Genomic DNA, 18609 nt, shown 5'->3' on the forward strand with positions numbered 1-18609 from the left:
AAAATTAAATGCAGGTCAAAGAGAAAAACAGTTTCTATAAACACATAATGAAAGTAAAGGTGATTAATGGCAACTAAACTATATTCTCCCTCATGCCTGTTAATTATGATACCTATGCTGGGTACTGTAATAAAAATTCCATTTAAATGGCATTATTAATGAAGTTGTTTTCCTCATTCCTGGCAGTAATTGAGCTTTACAAACAGCTGAATAATATTAACTTGGCATTACAATCAAAAAGAAATATTATATTGTTCTTTATTGATAAAGTAAAAAATATTCTTTTTGATTACAGTTATATTTAGTCATTGCTTTAGTCACAAAAATTATGACTATAATTGTCATGGTTGTAAGTCCATTTGTTTTGGGGAGGGTGGTTCTGCTCAACTATGACTTCTGCCACTGAGCCCAACAGTGAAAACATCTTGTCCTCCACAATCTGGGAACAGATGTGAATGCCAGCAGCTGTCAGACTAAATCCTGAGCAATACGGGAAAAACCAAACAACAAACTCGGACACAGCACTGGAGACACAGAAAGTTAACCTTGGTCTGCAGAAACAGACAATATCCTAATTTTTAAGGATTACTTACGACTCATCTGCAGGATAATTGACCCGCAGCTGTGATTTTCACACCCTATACCCTTCTGTGTCAGTCTCCTCTAATGATGAAACCGGTTTACCATTTTTCCTGGCCACCTCCTTCTTGTCTTGCTACCTTAAAACCTCTTAAGTTGCTCTGTTATTATTCTCAATAAGTTTTTGAAATAACTCTAAAGGTAGCCGTCCATGATTAGAAATCTATTGGCATTTGAATTTTCAGCTTACTTCAAATATCTAGAGATAATGATAAAAAGTAACATTTTCAGGTGGACAAAAAACATGAATGCGCAATACAAAAACCACAGAATAAGGAGAATGTATCTATTTTTATACAAATGTGGAAAATCTGAATTATCTGTAATTATCAAAAACAGCTTTCAAGTCTGGTATCTCTTTTCCATTCACATTTCATTTGTAATTTGCATTATGACTGTATGGTCATTATGGTCATCTCTGTGTCATAGCAGAACAGCATAGAATGTTTCTCATAGAATGAAATTTAAACCACAATATATGTTTTCCCAGAGGACATTTCAGTTGTTAAGTCTAAATGTTAGACTGTTAGCTTTCTTTTCTGTCCAAAATGGATTTCCTTAACTGTTCACAGCAAGCAGGCATGATAAAAATAGTCCTGTGGCCTTTTAAATTATTTCTAATTAAATACAATTACTCCCCCTTCCCCACTCCCAGAAGAGATGCTCTTCTGTTATTAAAATATTTGCTTTATCACAAAGAATAGCCGGACGGTGTATATTCCTGTCCTAACCGCTGGCTGCAGAGTGAAGGCTAACAAAATGATCAATCCCAAGGTACACAGAGGGTAAAATTCTCAGCACACTTGGAAGTATGACAGATTATTGTGAAGAAGTCAGGACAGCAGAAGTCTGACTAAATAGGTCAGGTCTCACTGTGTATTCAAAGAACATTTTCTGTTAATAGAAACCTATTTAACAGACATGAGACAACATTAATGACAAATGCATGAGACTTTTCCGTGTGCAACTCTTCAAGCGTAGTTGACTGAATCAGGTGTCATGTAATTCCAGCACTGACTGAGGAAAACTGCTCACCTCTTCTGTTCCATGCACGGTGAAAATAGCACTAACCTCTTGTATTGACTTAGACAACGTCAAGATAGTGCCACTGGCAATGGAGAACCAATGGCCAAAGCAATTCCTGGGGAAAAAAGAAGGGGCCTGATGTCCTCAAATTCTCATTAATTTAATCCAGTTGTTGAATCCACACTAAAGAAGAAATAATTAGTACAGTACCAATCAATCTGTTACTGTAGCTGGTCAGAGTCCGTGCTATTCAACCACATATTGCAAACAACTCCTCCTGACTGATACAGTTCTCTATAATTGCACAGTGGATTTTTCGGTTAGAAAAATGACACTGAAGAAAAACAAGCTCCTCCCCCTAATAATGATCCCAAGAGGAAGAACTGAAGGATGGAGGCTACATACAAAACTTTGATCTGATGGCCATGTTTGACCTAGGAGTTGCTCTACAAAACCTTCCTTTCATTCATTCACTGCAAGTGACGGATGCTGAATGAGGCAGAAAGCCATGGGGAGAAGGAGGACAAAGTTCTGTTTTGTCTTGGACATTGCAAAGCTGGACTCCATTTCTGGCTTTCACACAGAGTCCCTGTACAAACTCTGGGTAAAACCATTGCTGTGTGTGTAGAAAGAGGTCAAACTAAGGCAACTTTGCATTTCTTACTCTTTCATGGCTTAAATTTAATACTGCTCTTCCTAGCCTTCCAAACAGGGTAAAAGATTCTAAAATGTTCATGCTCGGAAAAAAAAAAAAAAAAAAAAAAGTAATTTTCTTCCTTGATTGCAAATCTGATTAAGGATAGCAGTTAAGCAAATGAGTAGCTTGAAGAAATTCCGGGGTAATCTTGATCCCCAAACGAGGCAGTTTATATTCTTTATTTCCCAGCTTTTTAACCCATTATTTCAGGGAGCTTTGAATCCTTTGCTCTAGAGCTATTTTTTAATTCCACTCTTCTATATGCTGCTGCAGTACCTTTGGGTTCAGCATTTGCATGTTTCTGTTATTTAATTCCTTCTTTCTCAACCATTTAACAGTAGAAGTAGCCACTAAAGAAAGAACCAACATTTTCCTCAACTCATTCTATTTTCTCTAAAAATCAGCAGGTCTCATTAACAAAGGTAAACAAACATTTTATACATTGCAGAATGGTTGAAAGAGACCACAAGAGCTAGAAAAGCAAGAATTATGCAGGGAGGCTGGAAATGAGACTTTCCTTTAGACTGAAACAACATTTTCAATTCCCTGCTCATTGCAGGGAGTTTTGACTAATGACCTTCAAAGGTCCCTTCCAAACCAAACTATTCTATGATTCCATGATTCCTTGTGACCCCCAGGACTGCATTAAGTGGTCTTACAATGCAGCACTTGCCCTGGTCTCTCCCCGTGCTGACATCCTCTGCTCTCACCTCCTCTCTGTAAACTTTGCAAATATAGGAGCTTTTCCTGTCAGAGTGATGGAAGAAGTGCAAGACAGACCAGACTCTCGATGTAGCTCCTTCCTCCGGCTGGGCTAATCGACGGAGCAGTAATTGGCTGAGCAGTTCTGCAAAGGCAGACATGAAGTCTAGCAAACTGTCTCTTCTGCCTTATGTTGCCTGAGCAGAGGCAGCCAGATCTGAAGTCACTTGCTCCACCCCAAATCCAGTGCAACTAAAATAAGCCTGGGCATGACATATTCATCCCTCTGTATTTCTGAGAGGGGCCTGGTTACACCACTGTTCACCAGGCAAGCCATCCTATTAGTTCTTCAGTCTGCAGCTACACTATGTTCCTTACCCATGTATACTGGTGTATTTTTGCAGCAAGGGCTGTAGCTTTTTCATGCTTGTAGCAATGTCTCTCTGTGAAGTTCAAAACATGTCTCAAGCTGGCTTTACAAATGTGACAAGCCACCTCAGGTGCTGTAAACCACGGCAGACAAGCCAGACCACTGTGTTAGCAGCCTGTCACGGGATGCTAGAGGTCACGCAATACCGCAGTTCTTCCCATTTCCCATCTTTTTATGTTCTGACCAATTTCCTACTCAGTCATTTCCCTTTCACACCTATGCCATGAAACAGTTAACCAAGATGAAGGACCGTTTCCATCTTTCATTAATGATTTCCACTGATTTATACTTGGATGGCCTATTAAATGGAGAGTATTTCTGATATTGCATCTGTACAGATGGGAAAACCACATATATGAATGAGTGTAATCCATTCATGGTTTTATGGACCCGAAGTTCTCTAGAGAGTGTCCCTGAGTGCAGGATTTTACATTTAGGTTGCTGAGTTAGCTGAAATACGTGTAATATCACCAGTAGGCAAAGAGCTCCCTATTGACTATGGGCAGAGGAAGGCCCTTGTGCATTGTTTATTTCAGCAAGGATGTGAGCTGGCGCGCGCCCATGAAACGTTGTACAGCTATATTTGTTTTTTACGGGGTATGTGAATAAATGATGTGTGGAGCTGAAAGCTCTCACTCACTGGAAAGCTCGGCCCTTTTTCCCGAATACAGGAACAGAGGCACATTAGACATGCTTATATTTCTTAATGTGCCTGTGGGAGAAATAATCCGGTACAACTATCTTCTTGTGCCCCTCAGATACATAAGTAATCTGGCTCTTTGGGGCTAGCAAAGTGTAGAGCTCAGCTCAGAATCAAGCCTTCAATATTTTACTATCTGTATGGCTATTTTTTCCCAGTTCTTGATAGTGATACTCACACTGCATTCTTTCTTTTGTATTTTTCTTTTTATTTAGTAGCAGATGTTTGCTTCTGATGACTTATGAGGCAATACTACAGAGACTGAGAGCAATTAATGTGTTTTATAAATGGAATAATTTCAATCCCTCTTTCAAAAAGATGTAGTATCAAAGCTTAACTCTGAGACACACCGTTATACTCCTGCGCACATTCACACAAAATAACCACAGATCCAGTGACAGAAAGGGGGGACAGCAATGGCAAGCCCTGCATTTGCACACGTGCCTTGTGCTGTTTGGGGCTGGCAGCTGAGGTGCAAAGGCTGCTCAGGGAGCTCTCCTTTGCTGGAGCAGGGAGGAATTTCTCCAGCTGCCCAGCAACCCAGTTTCTTGCATTGTTCACAGAAGCTTCGACCCAGTAAGAACTACTTCAAAGGCTTTATACCTCTTATGCTGTGCCTTGAATTGAAATGTAGCAAGCCCATTTCAATAAAGGCAATGAAGATTTAAGGATCGTAAGGCCTTCTAGGCTTTATTATTAATTTACACTGATTTTAAAAAGGAGGGAAGGAGAGATTGACTCTCCTCTATTTCCTTTTCTTGACTTCTTAAGACTGAATCTGAGTGCAATCAATACCAAAATCAGACCCTTACACTTGTATTTCCACAGCTGTGGTGACTTAAACTTCTAATTAACAAATCATTTAAAAGAAAGACTTTGAAGACCATTTCTTGACTCAGAAGTGAAAAAATCTGTAATCTGGACAAAGCCACAGAAAAATTTACAAGCACAGAAAGAGCTTTTTTTATTCTCTTATTAAAGTCAATGACATTTTTCTCACAGACAAGTACTGCTCCCATTAACTGTCTAAAACTCAAATTATGTAATATTTATAGCAAACATTTATGAAATTAAGTAATTAAAGAGATGAAGAAATAACAGAAATCCTCCAAAATAAAAATTGGGAAATGGAATTTAACAAACAAATGTAGAAAAGAGAAAAATAATTAAAATAACCCACAAGAGAGGAAGAAGTCTCCACTTTCTTTGCATGTTATCCTTGTGGACAATTACTTTCCCTGTCTTGCAATCAAAAGTCTGTATTGGACTTTTGCTCTAGCTCTATACACAAACATATGAGTATGTAATGATGAAATAAGTGAAAGTTAGCATTCCTAAATGCTGTATTAGGTATATATCATGCAAAATGAGAGGAAAAGAGTTCCATGGATATGCTGCAATTGATATTCACATTATGGAATTTTTACAGCCTGTATTTTACACATACCTTTGTGAGAACTAGACACCACATAGCTTAATTGCAGTTCAAGTACATCTTTGAAGTTAATTGACCCACTATGATGCTGAATGCTCACAATACACTCAGATTTTCTATTTCCTCTAAACAATTGGGAGTTTTCATTAAATCATTGTTGTGGTTTTTATGGTTACCAAACACTTTGCTAGTTGAAGGTTAGTATGTCCCAGTCCATATACAATCAATCACACACCCCTATTCATGGTGACAATTATAAAAAACGGGACTCACCTATAAAGTAGGACAGCAGTATTGCCAGCAGCACTGAGACCCCTACAGCACAGAGTGCGGTACATTTCCAGCTACAGTACTTCGAAGACTTCTTGAATTTAAAAGCACTTCTGGATAGAGTGTTCCTAGGTAGTGGCCGAGTAGGAGGGGAATAAACAGAGCCGGATGCCATTGTGTACCCTGGTGTTGCAGTACTGAACAGCGGTGTGGTCCCTGTTCCTGTTTTGAATAGGAAATGCCTGTGGAAGAAAGAGTGTATGGTAAAGTATAAAAGTAAATAAAGCTGGAGCATAGGCAGTCATATCTCTTGTTCAATTTTGCGTATTTTTCAAATAGCTAACAACATCCAATCTACAAAGTGTAATAGATGCAAAACTTGTCAGAACATTTGCACACACACACACACACACAAAAAAGGCACTTCCACTTTAAGAATTAAAGACTGAACCCCACTCAACATTAGTGATATACTGGTATCCACACAGGAAACAGAACTACCCAAAATACAGTACGGTAGGGAGGAGGTCTCTCAGAGTTCAGAGTTTATCCGACAAATAGGGACAGGCTTTCTGCTGCTGTTTATTTTTGTTGGCTTCCACTACAGACTACAGGGAACTCCATTAAAAAGTCAATAATGAGCAATCTGACTGTAGCCCACACTACTTATCACAGCTTTCCTGGGTTAAGTACAAAGAAAACAGCAATCTCTCAGATACAAACTTCTGGCAAGTTTGCCAAAATTAGTCAGTGTGTCCTAAATACCCAGTTCACTAATTCATATCTCCTCGCACATAACCTTACAATAACAAGATCTGATTATGGATACAGCAGCTAGTTACAGCCTGGGAAGTACTCTAAAGAAATATATTTAGTAAATGCTGAAAAAGAACCACAGCCAGCAACAGAAATGAAAAGCAATGCCAAAGTTAAGACACACTCCATGAGTTACCAGTAAACTTAACATTCTTCAATTAAAATTTCTAAAAGAAATATTACTCTGTAAGCCTCTCTACAGTAGAATCATTTAATTTTAGTTCATGCAAGCACAGCATAATTATTCTGGAAGAGCCTCTAAGCATGACATATACTACCTGGAGTTTTTCTGACGCATGTATACAACTCTACGAGCAACAAAACCTCAGCCAAAGATCTTTGCACCACAGGTTTTTCCACCCATTTGTTATACTGGCAGCTCCGTAGTGTAAAGCTTGGCCTTCCCTAATTAGGCTTTGAAAAATGAAGACATTATAGCCAAAAATGGTAAGAAAGTACCGTGTGGAGAATTCTGAACTTACCAAGTGCAGGAACAGCTAAACAGAACTAGAGAGGTGTCTGCATTTTTTTAATAGGTAAGAGCCACTCATCGATTGTTGATATGCAGCTCCTCCTGAAGCCAAGTGCATGCCTACCCTGTTTGCCTACTGCATGCCACCTATACAGTGTGGGTCAGAGGATCTGGCACCAAACGAGCTAGCTATGGAGGGGAAAGCCCTCCAGTTATACCATGGGGCACTGTGGACTGCATATCAGCTGATGAGACTTTCATCTTCCAGGACCCATGCTCAGATCCTTACATAGTCATGGACCAACCTATACAGGTATAGCAGCTTCATCACAAGCAGCTGTACAGACACTGGAAATGAATTTGCCCCACTGCAGCCTGAGAAAAATACCAGCAGTTGATAACAAGGTTTGTTATTTGCAGGTGATTTTGCTACAGGAGGTTAACAGATGAACTAGCATGTCCCGGCATAAGCCTTCTTGAACATACCTGCGTTATAAACATGATCTCATGAAATACGCTACATAGGTTACTTCATTTTGAAGAATATTAAACTTGCTGGCAGTAACAACAGAAGGATACGCACTAGATCTACTGATGCACAACAGCACATTCAAATTTTTCTTGGCTTTTGAGCTCACAGGATTACTAACAATTTCAAAAGACAAAGCCCTTGTGGTTTAAATCCTGTCTAAGAATGTACTTCATTAAAAGTTGTGACATTTTCTACATAGCAAACACCAAAATAACAACAACTAGCTCTATGTAAAAAATGTGTTACACCTTACAACACCATTACTTTGATTTTATGGACTCACAGCAGCACGGAAATTCATTAAGTCCTGCTAAAGTGTCTTATTTACTTGACCTTTACTGTTCTTTCATTTCTGTCTACATATGGTAAATGCTACGTCCAGGTGTATTTCACAAACAACATGTACATAGATCCAAAGAAAATGCCAAACACAAAGGTGGCTGTTTCCTGCTCTACATGCAATGTGCACTGTTTTGGGGGGCTGAAGGAAAGCCATGCAGTAGATATAATAACACTCCTCCTAAACATCAGCTTCCAAGTTAAAAAATAAGAAGCTGTCTGACCAACCTGGAATTTTCACATCTTCCTGCTCTCGCTATTGGGCTCAAGAGACTGAAAATGGAAACCGGCATTATACGAGCACTTGAATGCAACTCCATATACTCAATGCTTTAACAAAATAACACAACAAAAGAGTCAGCCTCTGATCTTAGTAAGAGCTGAGACATCGCCTTTGGTATGGCACAGCCTACTAGAGACTGTAATCCATATTCTCAAAGGCTTTGAGGAGTTAATCCCATAGATAAACCAGGGAGATAGCCACGTATCTGCGGTGGTGTGAGCTGTCGCAGCTGACAGTCCACCTCAGGCACCAAGGCAACAAAAGAGAATTGTAACTTTTGTATGTGAATTCAAGAGTATGTAGTCCCAGGCAGTGTGCAGCACAACTCCTCACTTTCAGCTATCCCTCCTTTGCTTCAAATCCCATGGATACAATGCCAGAGTGGTCACACCCGCTGGCTGGAGAATGCCAAGGGAAATATAATGACAGAAAACCCAGCCTGGCATCACCCTCTGGGTTAAGAAAATTTGTTTGGATCCCTCTGTTCCTAATGAGTGAAGTTACTAACAAAGTTGTCAGAGACTTTTTGTGCTACATTAACTCTGGGTGATAAGTATTTAAAGTGTAATGCTATCAGACTTGCACATCTTGTCTGCCTCACTGAGCCATGCCAAACAGTGTTCCTAAGAGACACTCAGAAGGATACGGTATCTGACAACAAACCCAGGCTGCTTCCAGATAATGCCGAAATTCTTACGCTCTTGAAATGTAATCTATCCACAAATGATTTTAATTATCTACATATCCATCTTCCTTGGCTTTTCAAACCATGGAACTCGAATAGCTAATTTCTAAAGCCTAAACTGTTTGCACTACTTGACCATGCACTGACTTACCAGCAATTACACCATGTTTCATCTCAGAGGGAGCTTATAGCATCTGTAATTGTGTATCTTCCATTCAAAATTGATCGTCTAACAAGCACTTTCTAGATCTTCACGTAAGCAGCACTTTAAATATTTTATTAAGCTTTAGAGTACAAAAATCCAGTGAATCATACTAATATTTTACAAGACAAGCTAGCTCTCTTTCTATTCAATAATTCAATTCACTTCTTAGAGCAAATAATCTTCCACTTTTACGTTTATTCAATATATATTTCCGACTGCTTATTCTATCTATGGTTCTATTAAAAAGTGAAGTTAATCTTAACATTTTAGCAGGGAAGAATTTACTGCCTGAGAAATCTGAGTTAGAGACCAGTGGCAAAATACAATGTTATGTCATAAACTAATCCTTGGATGCAAAGACAGCTGGGACACCCCCTTATTGCACAAATGGCAGGCATTTAACTTAAGCTTCTGCCCATAAGACAGAAAGGTAGCACCAAAAACCTCGAAGATATCAGCTCAGAAAACAGAAGCATATGAATAAAAATAAAATAATAATCTTTTTAATTTAACTTTGTGCTGTCTGAGCACCAAGTGCTGGTGTGCACGTGCTGACATGCAGACGATCTTCCTCCTCAAGGTGCGGGGAAGACTCACAGCAAGTGTTGCCACTTCCTCTGTGGAAAATAAAATTGAAGCACCCTCTAATAAATTCAGTAAAAGGGAAAGCAGGAGGGGGAAAGAAGTGATAAATCACCCCCACACTCCCCGAGTTGGGCAGAAAGATTAACTGAAAACTGTGTCTTTTAGAGAAATGGACATAGATTACCAAAACACTCAAGGACAGTAAAGGCTCAGACCACAAGCCCGAATGCTTCTGTTACAAGATAGCCAGGTGTCCAGCAACAGAAATGTGATTTAGAATAACCTTCTTTATGAAAATATCTGTGACAAAAACTTTTGACCCCAGTTTAGAAGAAAACAGATACTATGCATCCATGAATGCAATATTACACAAACACCCCTGGAAGGTCCTCAACTCCAGACTGCCAGAAGAATAGATATTATACAAATAAACTACCTCCAAGCAAAAAGGAGTATTCCACATTACTTTTAAATAGATTGGTCTCAATTTGTATAGAATTATGGCATAATTTTAACATTCTGGATAGAACTTTTACATTAGACACGACTTCCTCTTTTTTAGCTTATGTTGAGATTGCTTCGCCTTGCAAAAGATTGATTCACTGCTATCTGTAGTAATGATTTGTCTGGTTTTTGGAATCATGTATAGAATGCTTTGCATGTACTTGGAAGACATGTCAAAGAGCCTACTTCATTGTTTTCAACAACTTTCTTGGCAGCATTTTAATTCCGCATTAAAATATTTCATACAGCACAACCACACCAACAGAGTGCTGAATCCCATGGCAAACATGTCACAACGTATTAAAAGTCACACACGACCTTTTCACAAAATTCATACTAAACAAGGAATTGTGAATAAGGCCTAGGAAAATTATATTAAACTTCTCTAAGTATGTCAGAACATGCATCATATTTTATCACCTCGCCAGTGAAATTTAAAGGTAGCTATTTTTATTTTGTGCAACATTGTTATTTAGATAATGACTGCTGTCACAGAATAAAGGTCAATATCACTAGGCCTTATGCATCTACAACAACAAAACACTCCTCACCTTAAGAACTATAATACCTTTGATCCAGAATAAAACTGTATTTAGAATATATGTGCTTAAAAAACGTAAATCCCTCCCTCCCAAATCTTTGAATCTTGTATATTGTTGTATACTACCAGCACCTGAAGAATCTGGAGCAAAATAAATCTATTAGTTTGGTGATGTTTCTGAATACAGAATTTCCACTGTGATCAGTAACAATGGTCACAGTACCATTGAAGTACAGGCTTTCCTGCAGAACTGTCTCCTGTACCGTCCCATGTGCAGTCTCTTTGGTCATTTCCATGATGGTGTTAATGATATGTAGCTCTACAGACCATTACTGACCACCGCCAGAAGACCACTGAGGAAGACCAGCTGTAACACTCAGAAGACTGCACTACAAAAGGCATCCGATGTTAGAAATTATCTCTGACCTGGACTTTTGAAGGAGGTCCCTGTCTAAAAACAGTGTAAAAGGTAGGATTCCTGGAAGCATACAAGGTACAATGCACAAGTCAGCTCATTCCAAAAACCATGAAGAAGAAAGATAATCTTATTTGATAGAGAACAGTTACACGTGCAAAATTAATGTGTAGCTGTAACCAAATAAGCAGAAACTGGAATTACTGCAGTAGGGCGGATCACCAGGAACAATACCCTGTCTGAAAGTGGCCTGTGCAACGGGAGGGGATGAACACCTTCCACACTGCTTCTTCACTAACAGCTCACCCTTTTCCTAAACTGTTCAAAACTCCCAGTCTCACCGATGCCTTGTGGTGTTTTGTTCTGTATGTTAAACATGCATCATGTCAAAATGTATTTTCTTCTATCACTTTCAGTTTAAATTCAACTGATTGTTCCCTTGTTCTTGTATAATGAGTATGCACTATTTGCCCCGTAGTACATATAGACAAAATTTTAGTAATACTGTTTGATTCACTTTATTTATAGGATAAAACATAGAAAAGCATTAACAAGTAATTGCGTAAAGCAAAAAAGTAAAATTTAGGCTTCTCATGGGTCAGGCAAAAGCAAGCATAGAGTTGAAAAACACTGTTTTCAGATACCTGTTGTTTCAGTGCAGAATAAAACAAAACTGTCATTTGGAAGATGACAGATAGAAAGTGACTTGAGGAGAGGAGGAAGAGGAAAGAAAAACTATCCCTAACATTTTTTGCATTTGTTTCTTTTACCCATAGGTACCAAAAGACCCCCAAATATTTAAGTGTATCCATGAGTGTCTGAAAATTTATTTTATGTAAATAATAAGTCCACTAATCTATTTGCATCATGTTCTCCCTGCAACTTGAGAAAAAGTCTGGACAAATTAATTAGCAACTACCAGTACAGGGGACCACTGTTGGCTCAAAAGATCTCTGTACTTTACTTGACTCTTCCAGCCAAGGCCATACCATTCTGCCTTCTGTAATCACTGGTTAAGTACTTTATAAAATGAGCACACCAATTCTTACATTGTGGTACATAGGTTAATCGTTTCCCCAAAACCAACTCAAATAGGCCATTATTTAACTCCATTAAAAATTATCTATTTGCCTCTAAGGAGTGATGAATCTGTGGACATTATTATACTAATTAAGACATTTGTAAGCAAACTGAGGTAAATGTTCTTATCCATTCTGCTAGGATCCTCAATCCGTTAGCTTGGATTCACTCCAAGGCATGAAGTGGTAATATCTATACCTCAGACATCTAGAATTAGGAAGACACCAATCTCCTAAGCCTCAAGAGGAGGAAAAAACTTCTACCAAATGCACTTTGAGTGAATGCAGGTTGAGACGTGCAAATTTTAGTGAATTTATGTTTCGGTGACACATGTACCTCTCACGACCAATACTTCAAGAGACATGACTTCTCTCCTTGACTTGGTTTTGACATTTAATGTAACAGTATTATTGAATTTCTGGGAATAAAAACTGTAATTGTTCTATTTTCTAATTAATACAAATATGATGATTGCTCCCTTGAACTCAAAATAAAATATCAGATTTTGTCCAAAACCAGTCCTGGTTCAAAATGCACCTATCTGGAGACAGCAGCAATCAATAACTCTGCTTTTTAAAAGCATAATGGCACCTTTTTCAACAGTTTAGCAGCACCATGAGGTCAATGGAAGCAAGCAATACATAAAGGTACCTGCAGCTTTATCTTCTTATTTCTCTGATGATCCAAAGGGGCACAGGAAAGTCAGAGAGGACAGACTTCCAAGGTTTTGGAGCTCTCATTCTCTACCTTAAATACATTATTACTGACACAGGCAGAGAGTGTGTTCCCATCTCTTTGTGAAGACCTACCATTTTATTTGCCATTTCCACACAAAGAAATCAATTAATCTTAAGAAAGTAACTTGAAGAGAAGATGGATCTATCCAGCTGCAGCTATTTTAGTTTGCTCCAACTTCTCTAATTTACATTTTTGTATTTATCTCTTCCTGACTTTCCTTAATGCAAACCAGCTGAATTTTCCACTCCTGGGAATGGGTTATCATGCTTTTTGTTTGTTTACAAAAAACCTGCCAGACACATTAACTGTCAGAGTCAGAAGAAAACCATTAACTGTGGAAAAAATGGTGGTCTGAGATCACAATCAATCACTGCACTGCATCTACCAACTGGTACGCTCTCTCTGCTGACAGACCCTATTCGTGCTGGATTGAACTGGGCTCTGTGAAAGAGACCATGACCCTCACCTGCCACTTGACATTAGAAAGCTCTGCCTGGTTCACTAATGGATAGATCACATCAATAAATCTGATTCCTTGCACTGAGCTGAGGAAGCAGATGGAAAAGGAAGATTAATCTCCACCAACTGACATTATAGCGAAGATGTAAAAGATAACAGAAATTACTGGCTAGGGCTCACATGAACTCTGGGGTTCACTCATGCATGAGATCAGCTTTCCCAGTAGGGCCCAGAAGGAATTGGATTTTTGTTTCTCCGTGAGCACTTTATGCCTGTCTTCATCTTCTGTTAACATTCTTCTGAGATGAAACCTTGTAGCTGGTGGTGTTTGCCCTTAGCACAGGCTGATGACTGACTTCCACAGAACCATATGGCTGCATTTAGCATAAATCCAAGCAAGCACAGAAACTACATTATGCTGTGAATTTGTCTCAGTTTATTTTCTGTGCAGAATTGCAATCAAAAGATAAAAGTGAATTTCCGCTTCCTCAGAGCCAATATTAAGACTACCATAATCCTGGAAAAAGCTCTAAGATCACATCGGATCACGTGATGATCAAAGTTTGGGAGAAAGAAAGAAAGAAAGAAAGAGAGCTATTATCCATATGCAAAACCAGAGGAAACATCTGTGGGAACTGGAGATAAGCCTCTTCTAACAGCTTATTTAAATGTTTCAGAAAAACACTTTACATATGGTAACACTTGCCTGAGATTGGGTGGGTTTACACTGAGAACCCGCTTTCTTTACAAACTGAAGACTGAAAGTGAAGGAGGAAAAAAAAATACTACTGGAGCTGCAAATGCCTTCCTTACTGGTTGTGTGTTCTTTCACTTGTGGCTCCTGGGAGGTTAGCGCTCCACTGCGGGCTGCTGCTGGAGAACAACTGGAGAAGTCAGGCATGGCAACCTGCAGCTGAAGCTTCAAACAACTCAAGACATGAAAGTAATCCCAAGCTGCTGTGAAAGCCACCAGGACATGGTGGCTTGTAAGACTGGATACCGACAAAAGCCCCGAACTTCCTCTCTTTGGGTGTGCAAGTGTAAATCTCTCCCTCTGCAATGCACCTACATTCTTGGTGGTATAAGAAAGAATACAGTGCTACAGCATGCAGAAGACACCTTGAAATTATCCTATTATTTGCTCCTCCAAATTCAGATTTGGGCTGCTAGCTGTCTCCCCTGGAGAAGGAGGAGTTCACTTCTGTGATATGTAAATGCATACCTAGGATCAAAAGAACCAGTATAATCAGCTGGCTCTCCCATGCTTCCCTCCGCTATGCTGCACATTCTGTGAAGATGAGCAAGGCAAACAAACAACACTAAGCCACACTTCACAGAAGTGAGCAGGAGAGTCCAATGCAAAGAGTGACTCATGGTGCTGGATGGGCAAGCAAAGAAACCTGCCATAATTTTAGTTACTCATACTCCTCATTGCAGGACTGTGCCATTACCTACTTTCCAGAGGAGAGTGAAAACAGACATAGGTATTGCTGAAAAAATATGAAGTGGCTCTGTTCTCCTTACCAACTTCTTCTGGGTCTCCCAGAGGACTAGTACTTGTACAGGCCTCCATCTAGGTTACAGTAAGTGACCTGGTTCTCAATATTGTTGGTGATATTTACTTCTGAAGGAGGCAGCAGTTGGAGTGAACCTGACAGTCCCTTAGTGCACTTTCTGCTACTGACAGTGTTCATCATGTTCAAATTCTCCTCTCTCCAAAGAGAGAGTAGAGGAAAGCACCTGAATTTTGCAGTGAGAACTGGAAATGCTCATGGAACCACTAAGAATTTGTATTACAATTCCTGATCTTGTTCTCTGCTCTTCTGGAATCACATCCCTACCAAGATAGACAAAGACAGAAAGTTGTCTCTGAAATGAGGTATTCTAACCTTGGCCAGTTCCAGGGACAAAATGAAAGAAGAAAGGTAGGGCAGAAGCACTTCTCCCATCTCTTTTACTACCCTTGGTGTCTTCATAAATCTAAAAGAGAACAATTGCTCCAAATATCTTAAAAGGCTCATGGAGACATTTTCAAAAAGCAAATGTGGTTTAAGAGAGACTCAGAGCTGTGTTATTTACCCAAATATTAATTCAGAAGTTGAAGCAAAGGTTAAAATTTCACCTGTGGCTGAAAGACCTGACTAAATTAGTGCACATTTTAAAAGAAAATAACACAAGAGGGAAGTTAAAGTGTTATTCTGCCAGTGACTGATAGGATCTGATTCTGCCCAAGCTGCAAGCAGCCTGAAGGTTCCGTGGATCTGTGAACCACGGATCACTTATTGACGTCTACAGCTGCTGTTCTCTTTCAATTCAGAGTCCTTGATAACCAATTATGAACTCTGTGCTGCCACTACTACGCTACCAGCAGTCACTCAAACAGCCAGATTCACGTCACTGCAGTGACAGCACTGTCATAACCTCTGAATTACAGCCGCTACCACCAACTTGGCAATTGTGCATGTACACGCGATGCAACTCCCTTCCTGTTTTCCAGTCCTTACTGTTTCTTGGTGAAAACTTGTTGATTATTATACTTCGGTACTCTCTCACATGCAACATGCCAAGACTTGTAGATTTGAGAGACCACCATCCAGGGGTTCAATAAGGCAGAGGATTACACCCTGTGCCAAAGAGAGAGAGGGTCATGCTTTATCTTTAATGGCACTCATTTTCACATATGGCTTTTTGGAACTGAAATTCTCTTTGTGCAACCAACCTTATCAGAGATGTTGGATGCTGGCGCTAAACAGTGATGCAGGTCTTTGCTTTGCCATGATGTTTAGTATTGTTTTCTCACCTGTTTGAATGTGACAGAGAGTATCTCCAGAATCTGTTAAAATTCCTTTCTGGTTCAACTAAACTGCACTTACTGGGATGGCAGTCTCAAGCACAGCCACGCAACTGCAGAAAGAGGTTTACTTTTAACTTTGCACTTAACTTTATGGTGTTGATGACTTTTTACTAAAGTGGTTTTTTTTTTGTTCAACTTGCATTTTTTTTAAGCAAATTTGAAGAAACGTCAGAGATTGCATGAAAAGGCTTCTTATCAGCACAGGCAATCACAGATGCAAAATCTTTGGTTTGATTATTTCTGTCATTTGTCACTAGTAGAGCATATGCCAGCAGCCAAGGTTTCTCATCATCTTGAGTCAGTCCTATAGGTGCTGAGGTATATGCTGTTCAAAGGATTTCACAAGTAATCACAAGCATTAAAGGACAAGGGATAATTTTGGTTTTCATCCTAGATATTCAGTCTCTCGTCCTCCAGAATTTTATCTATAGTCCTACCTTGCCTAATCAACCACACTCAGTTTCTCCTTCTGGACTACTCCAACTACCCATTTGCACACCCACTCTTACCCCTTTGGTGCCCAGTCATTTCCAGTTGTTTCCTATCCAGCCTGCAGTCCTGGCTTCTCCCACTCTTAAATTTAATGCACTATGCCCTTATAACAAACAGACCTGTTTTAAGCTCAGCTCTCCTGAACTTTTTCCCAAGCAGATGACAAAAATCCCCAGCAAAACTCCTTGCAAAGAAATGTTACTTAAATACAACAGGAAGTTTTCAAACCCCAACCCTGCAAAAAATTGCAAAATTTTCAGAAAATGAGGAGATTCTATAGATATAGAAAACAGTAGGAAGCTCTATCTGTAAGAAATATAAATACAGTAATTCACTGGTAGAGAATCTTACTCTTTTTTTTTTCTTTCCCCTCCAGATTTTGACATCTAGATAACTTGGAGATGGGACTATCAGGTTAGGTAAAAGAAGACGACTTTTTACTTCAAACTAATCTGATTTGTCAACATGTACACTAACATATGTTTACATATTAGAGAAAAGAATAGTGGTATGAAGTGAAGCCAACAACACATACCATTAAAATACTTCGAGATTTCCAGCTGTCTTATGATAATTAATGCACTGTGCACAAATCTCTTGAAGCTATAAACAACTATTCTTTAGGTCTAGGACTATGAATCATTAGAATTCCTATCCAAATGTCTATTTCTACTACCATTATTAACAGTAAAATTGTCAAATTCATTAGATAAATATTCTCTCCGTAAGCCATATGAACTAAGAAATAGTATATCATAATGTAACACATGCATGACATGAAAACAAAAAACCAAATATATAATGATTCTAGCTGTGACACAGTATGTTAGTGAGGCTGATAAACTGAATCTTCATGCTGACAGCATGTAATAGTCTCAAATCTATTATGCTTTGGAACTGATGTGTTATTATCTCTGGACAACCTTCACACCAGGAGATGATCCCTGCTAGCCTAATTTTAAAAATGAAGAGATTACAAACAAGATAAATTTCATTGTATGTTTACCTGAATTAGTATCAACTTAACAGGAATTTTGTATAACATAGTCCATTTGCTAAAATACTTGCATTGGGCAGTTCCATTACAAACATATAAAGCATAAACCAGGCACGGTTCCATTAACTCTACTTCAGCAATTATGCACCTGAATCAGTATTGTATGGTAATTGGTCTACAGGGAACAATAATATTTGGTTTTGTTCTTTTTTAATACAATATGTTTACTTTTTTACTTTAAAGAAAATATATTAAGGTCTTCTGGTAAATATCTGCAATATCTTTGAGTTTGCTGATAATGATTAACTAATTGAATTTAGCATACCATTCTCTTCCTGCTGTTGATTTTAATTTGTGGGTAAGTGAATCTTTAAGAGCTTTTGGAATATGAAACAGATCAATGTACAGTGTCAACGTATTTTACAGGTTAATTACTTATTAATGGGCAGATGCAAATATCATTTAATCAAATATCACTTTCTCTCTTTTATAATGTTAAGAGTTACAATTAGCAAAACAGAATTTGGACATAAAGCTCTGATTTTTACTATAGTATTAAAAAAAAAAAGGTAAATTTATGATTAATAATTCTTTACTAAAATTTAGCGTACTGTGCTGATTAACAGGCTAGAACTTGTTAGAAATGGTACTTTGTACCTTTTTTCTTTTTCTTCTTGTGTGTGTGTATCAGAAACCAAAATAATGATTTGATG

General features: G+C 38.6%; 1 protein-coding gene across 49 annotated transcripts in view; it reads right to left on the reverse strand.

The window, feature by feature from the left end:
- Positions 1 to 18609, reverse strand: part of TENM3 (teneurin transmembrane protein 3) — a 1347463-nt gene that overhangs the window by 108988 nt on the left and 1219866 nt on the right. For all 49 annotated transcript variants that reach the window (XM_065061257.1, XM_065061277.1, XM_065061276.1 and 46 more), the window contains one exon: positions 5903 to 6141. In XM_065061257.1, the coding sequence (XP_064917329.1) occupies positions 5903 to 6141 (239 nt within the window). The remainder of the gene's footprint in view (positions 1 to 5902; positions 6142 to 18609) is intronic.

The sequence above is a fragment of the Columba livia genome, chromosome 4 (genome assembly GCF_036013475.1).
Source record: "Columba livia isolate bColLiv1 breed racing homer chromosome 4, bColLiv1.pat.W.v2, whole genome shotgun sequence".
Classification (NCBI taxonomy): Eukaryota; Metazoa; Chordata; class Aves; order Columbiformes; family Columbidae; genus Columba; species Columba livia.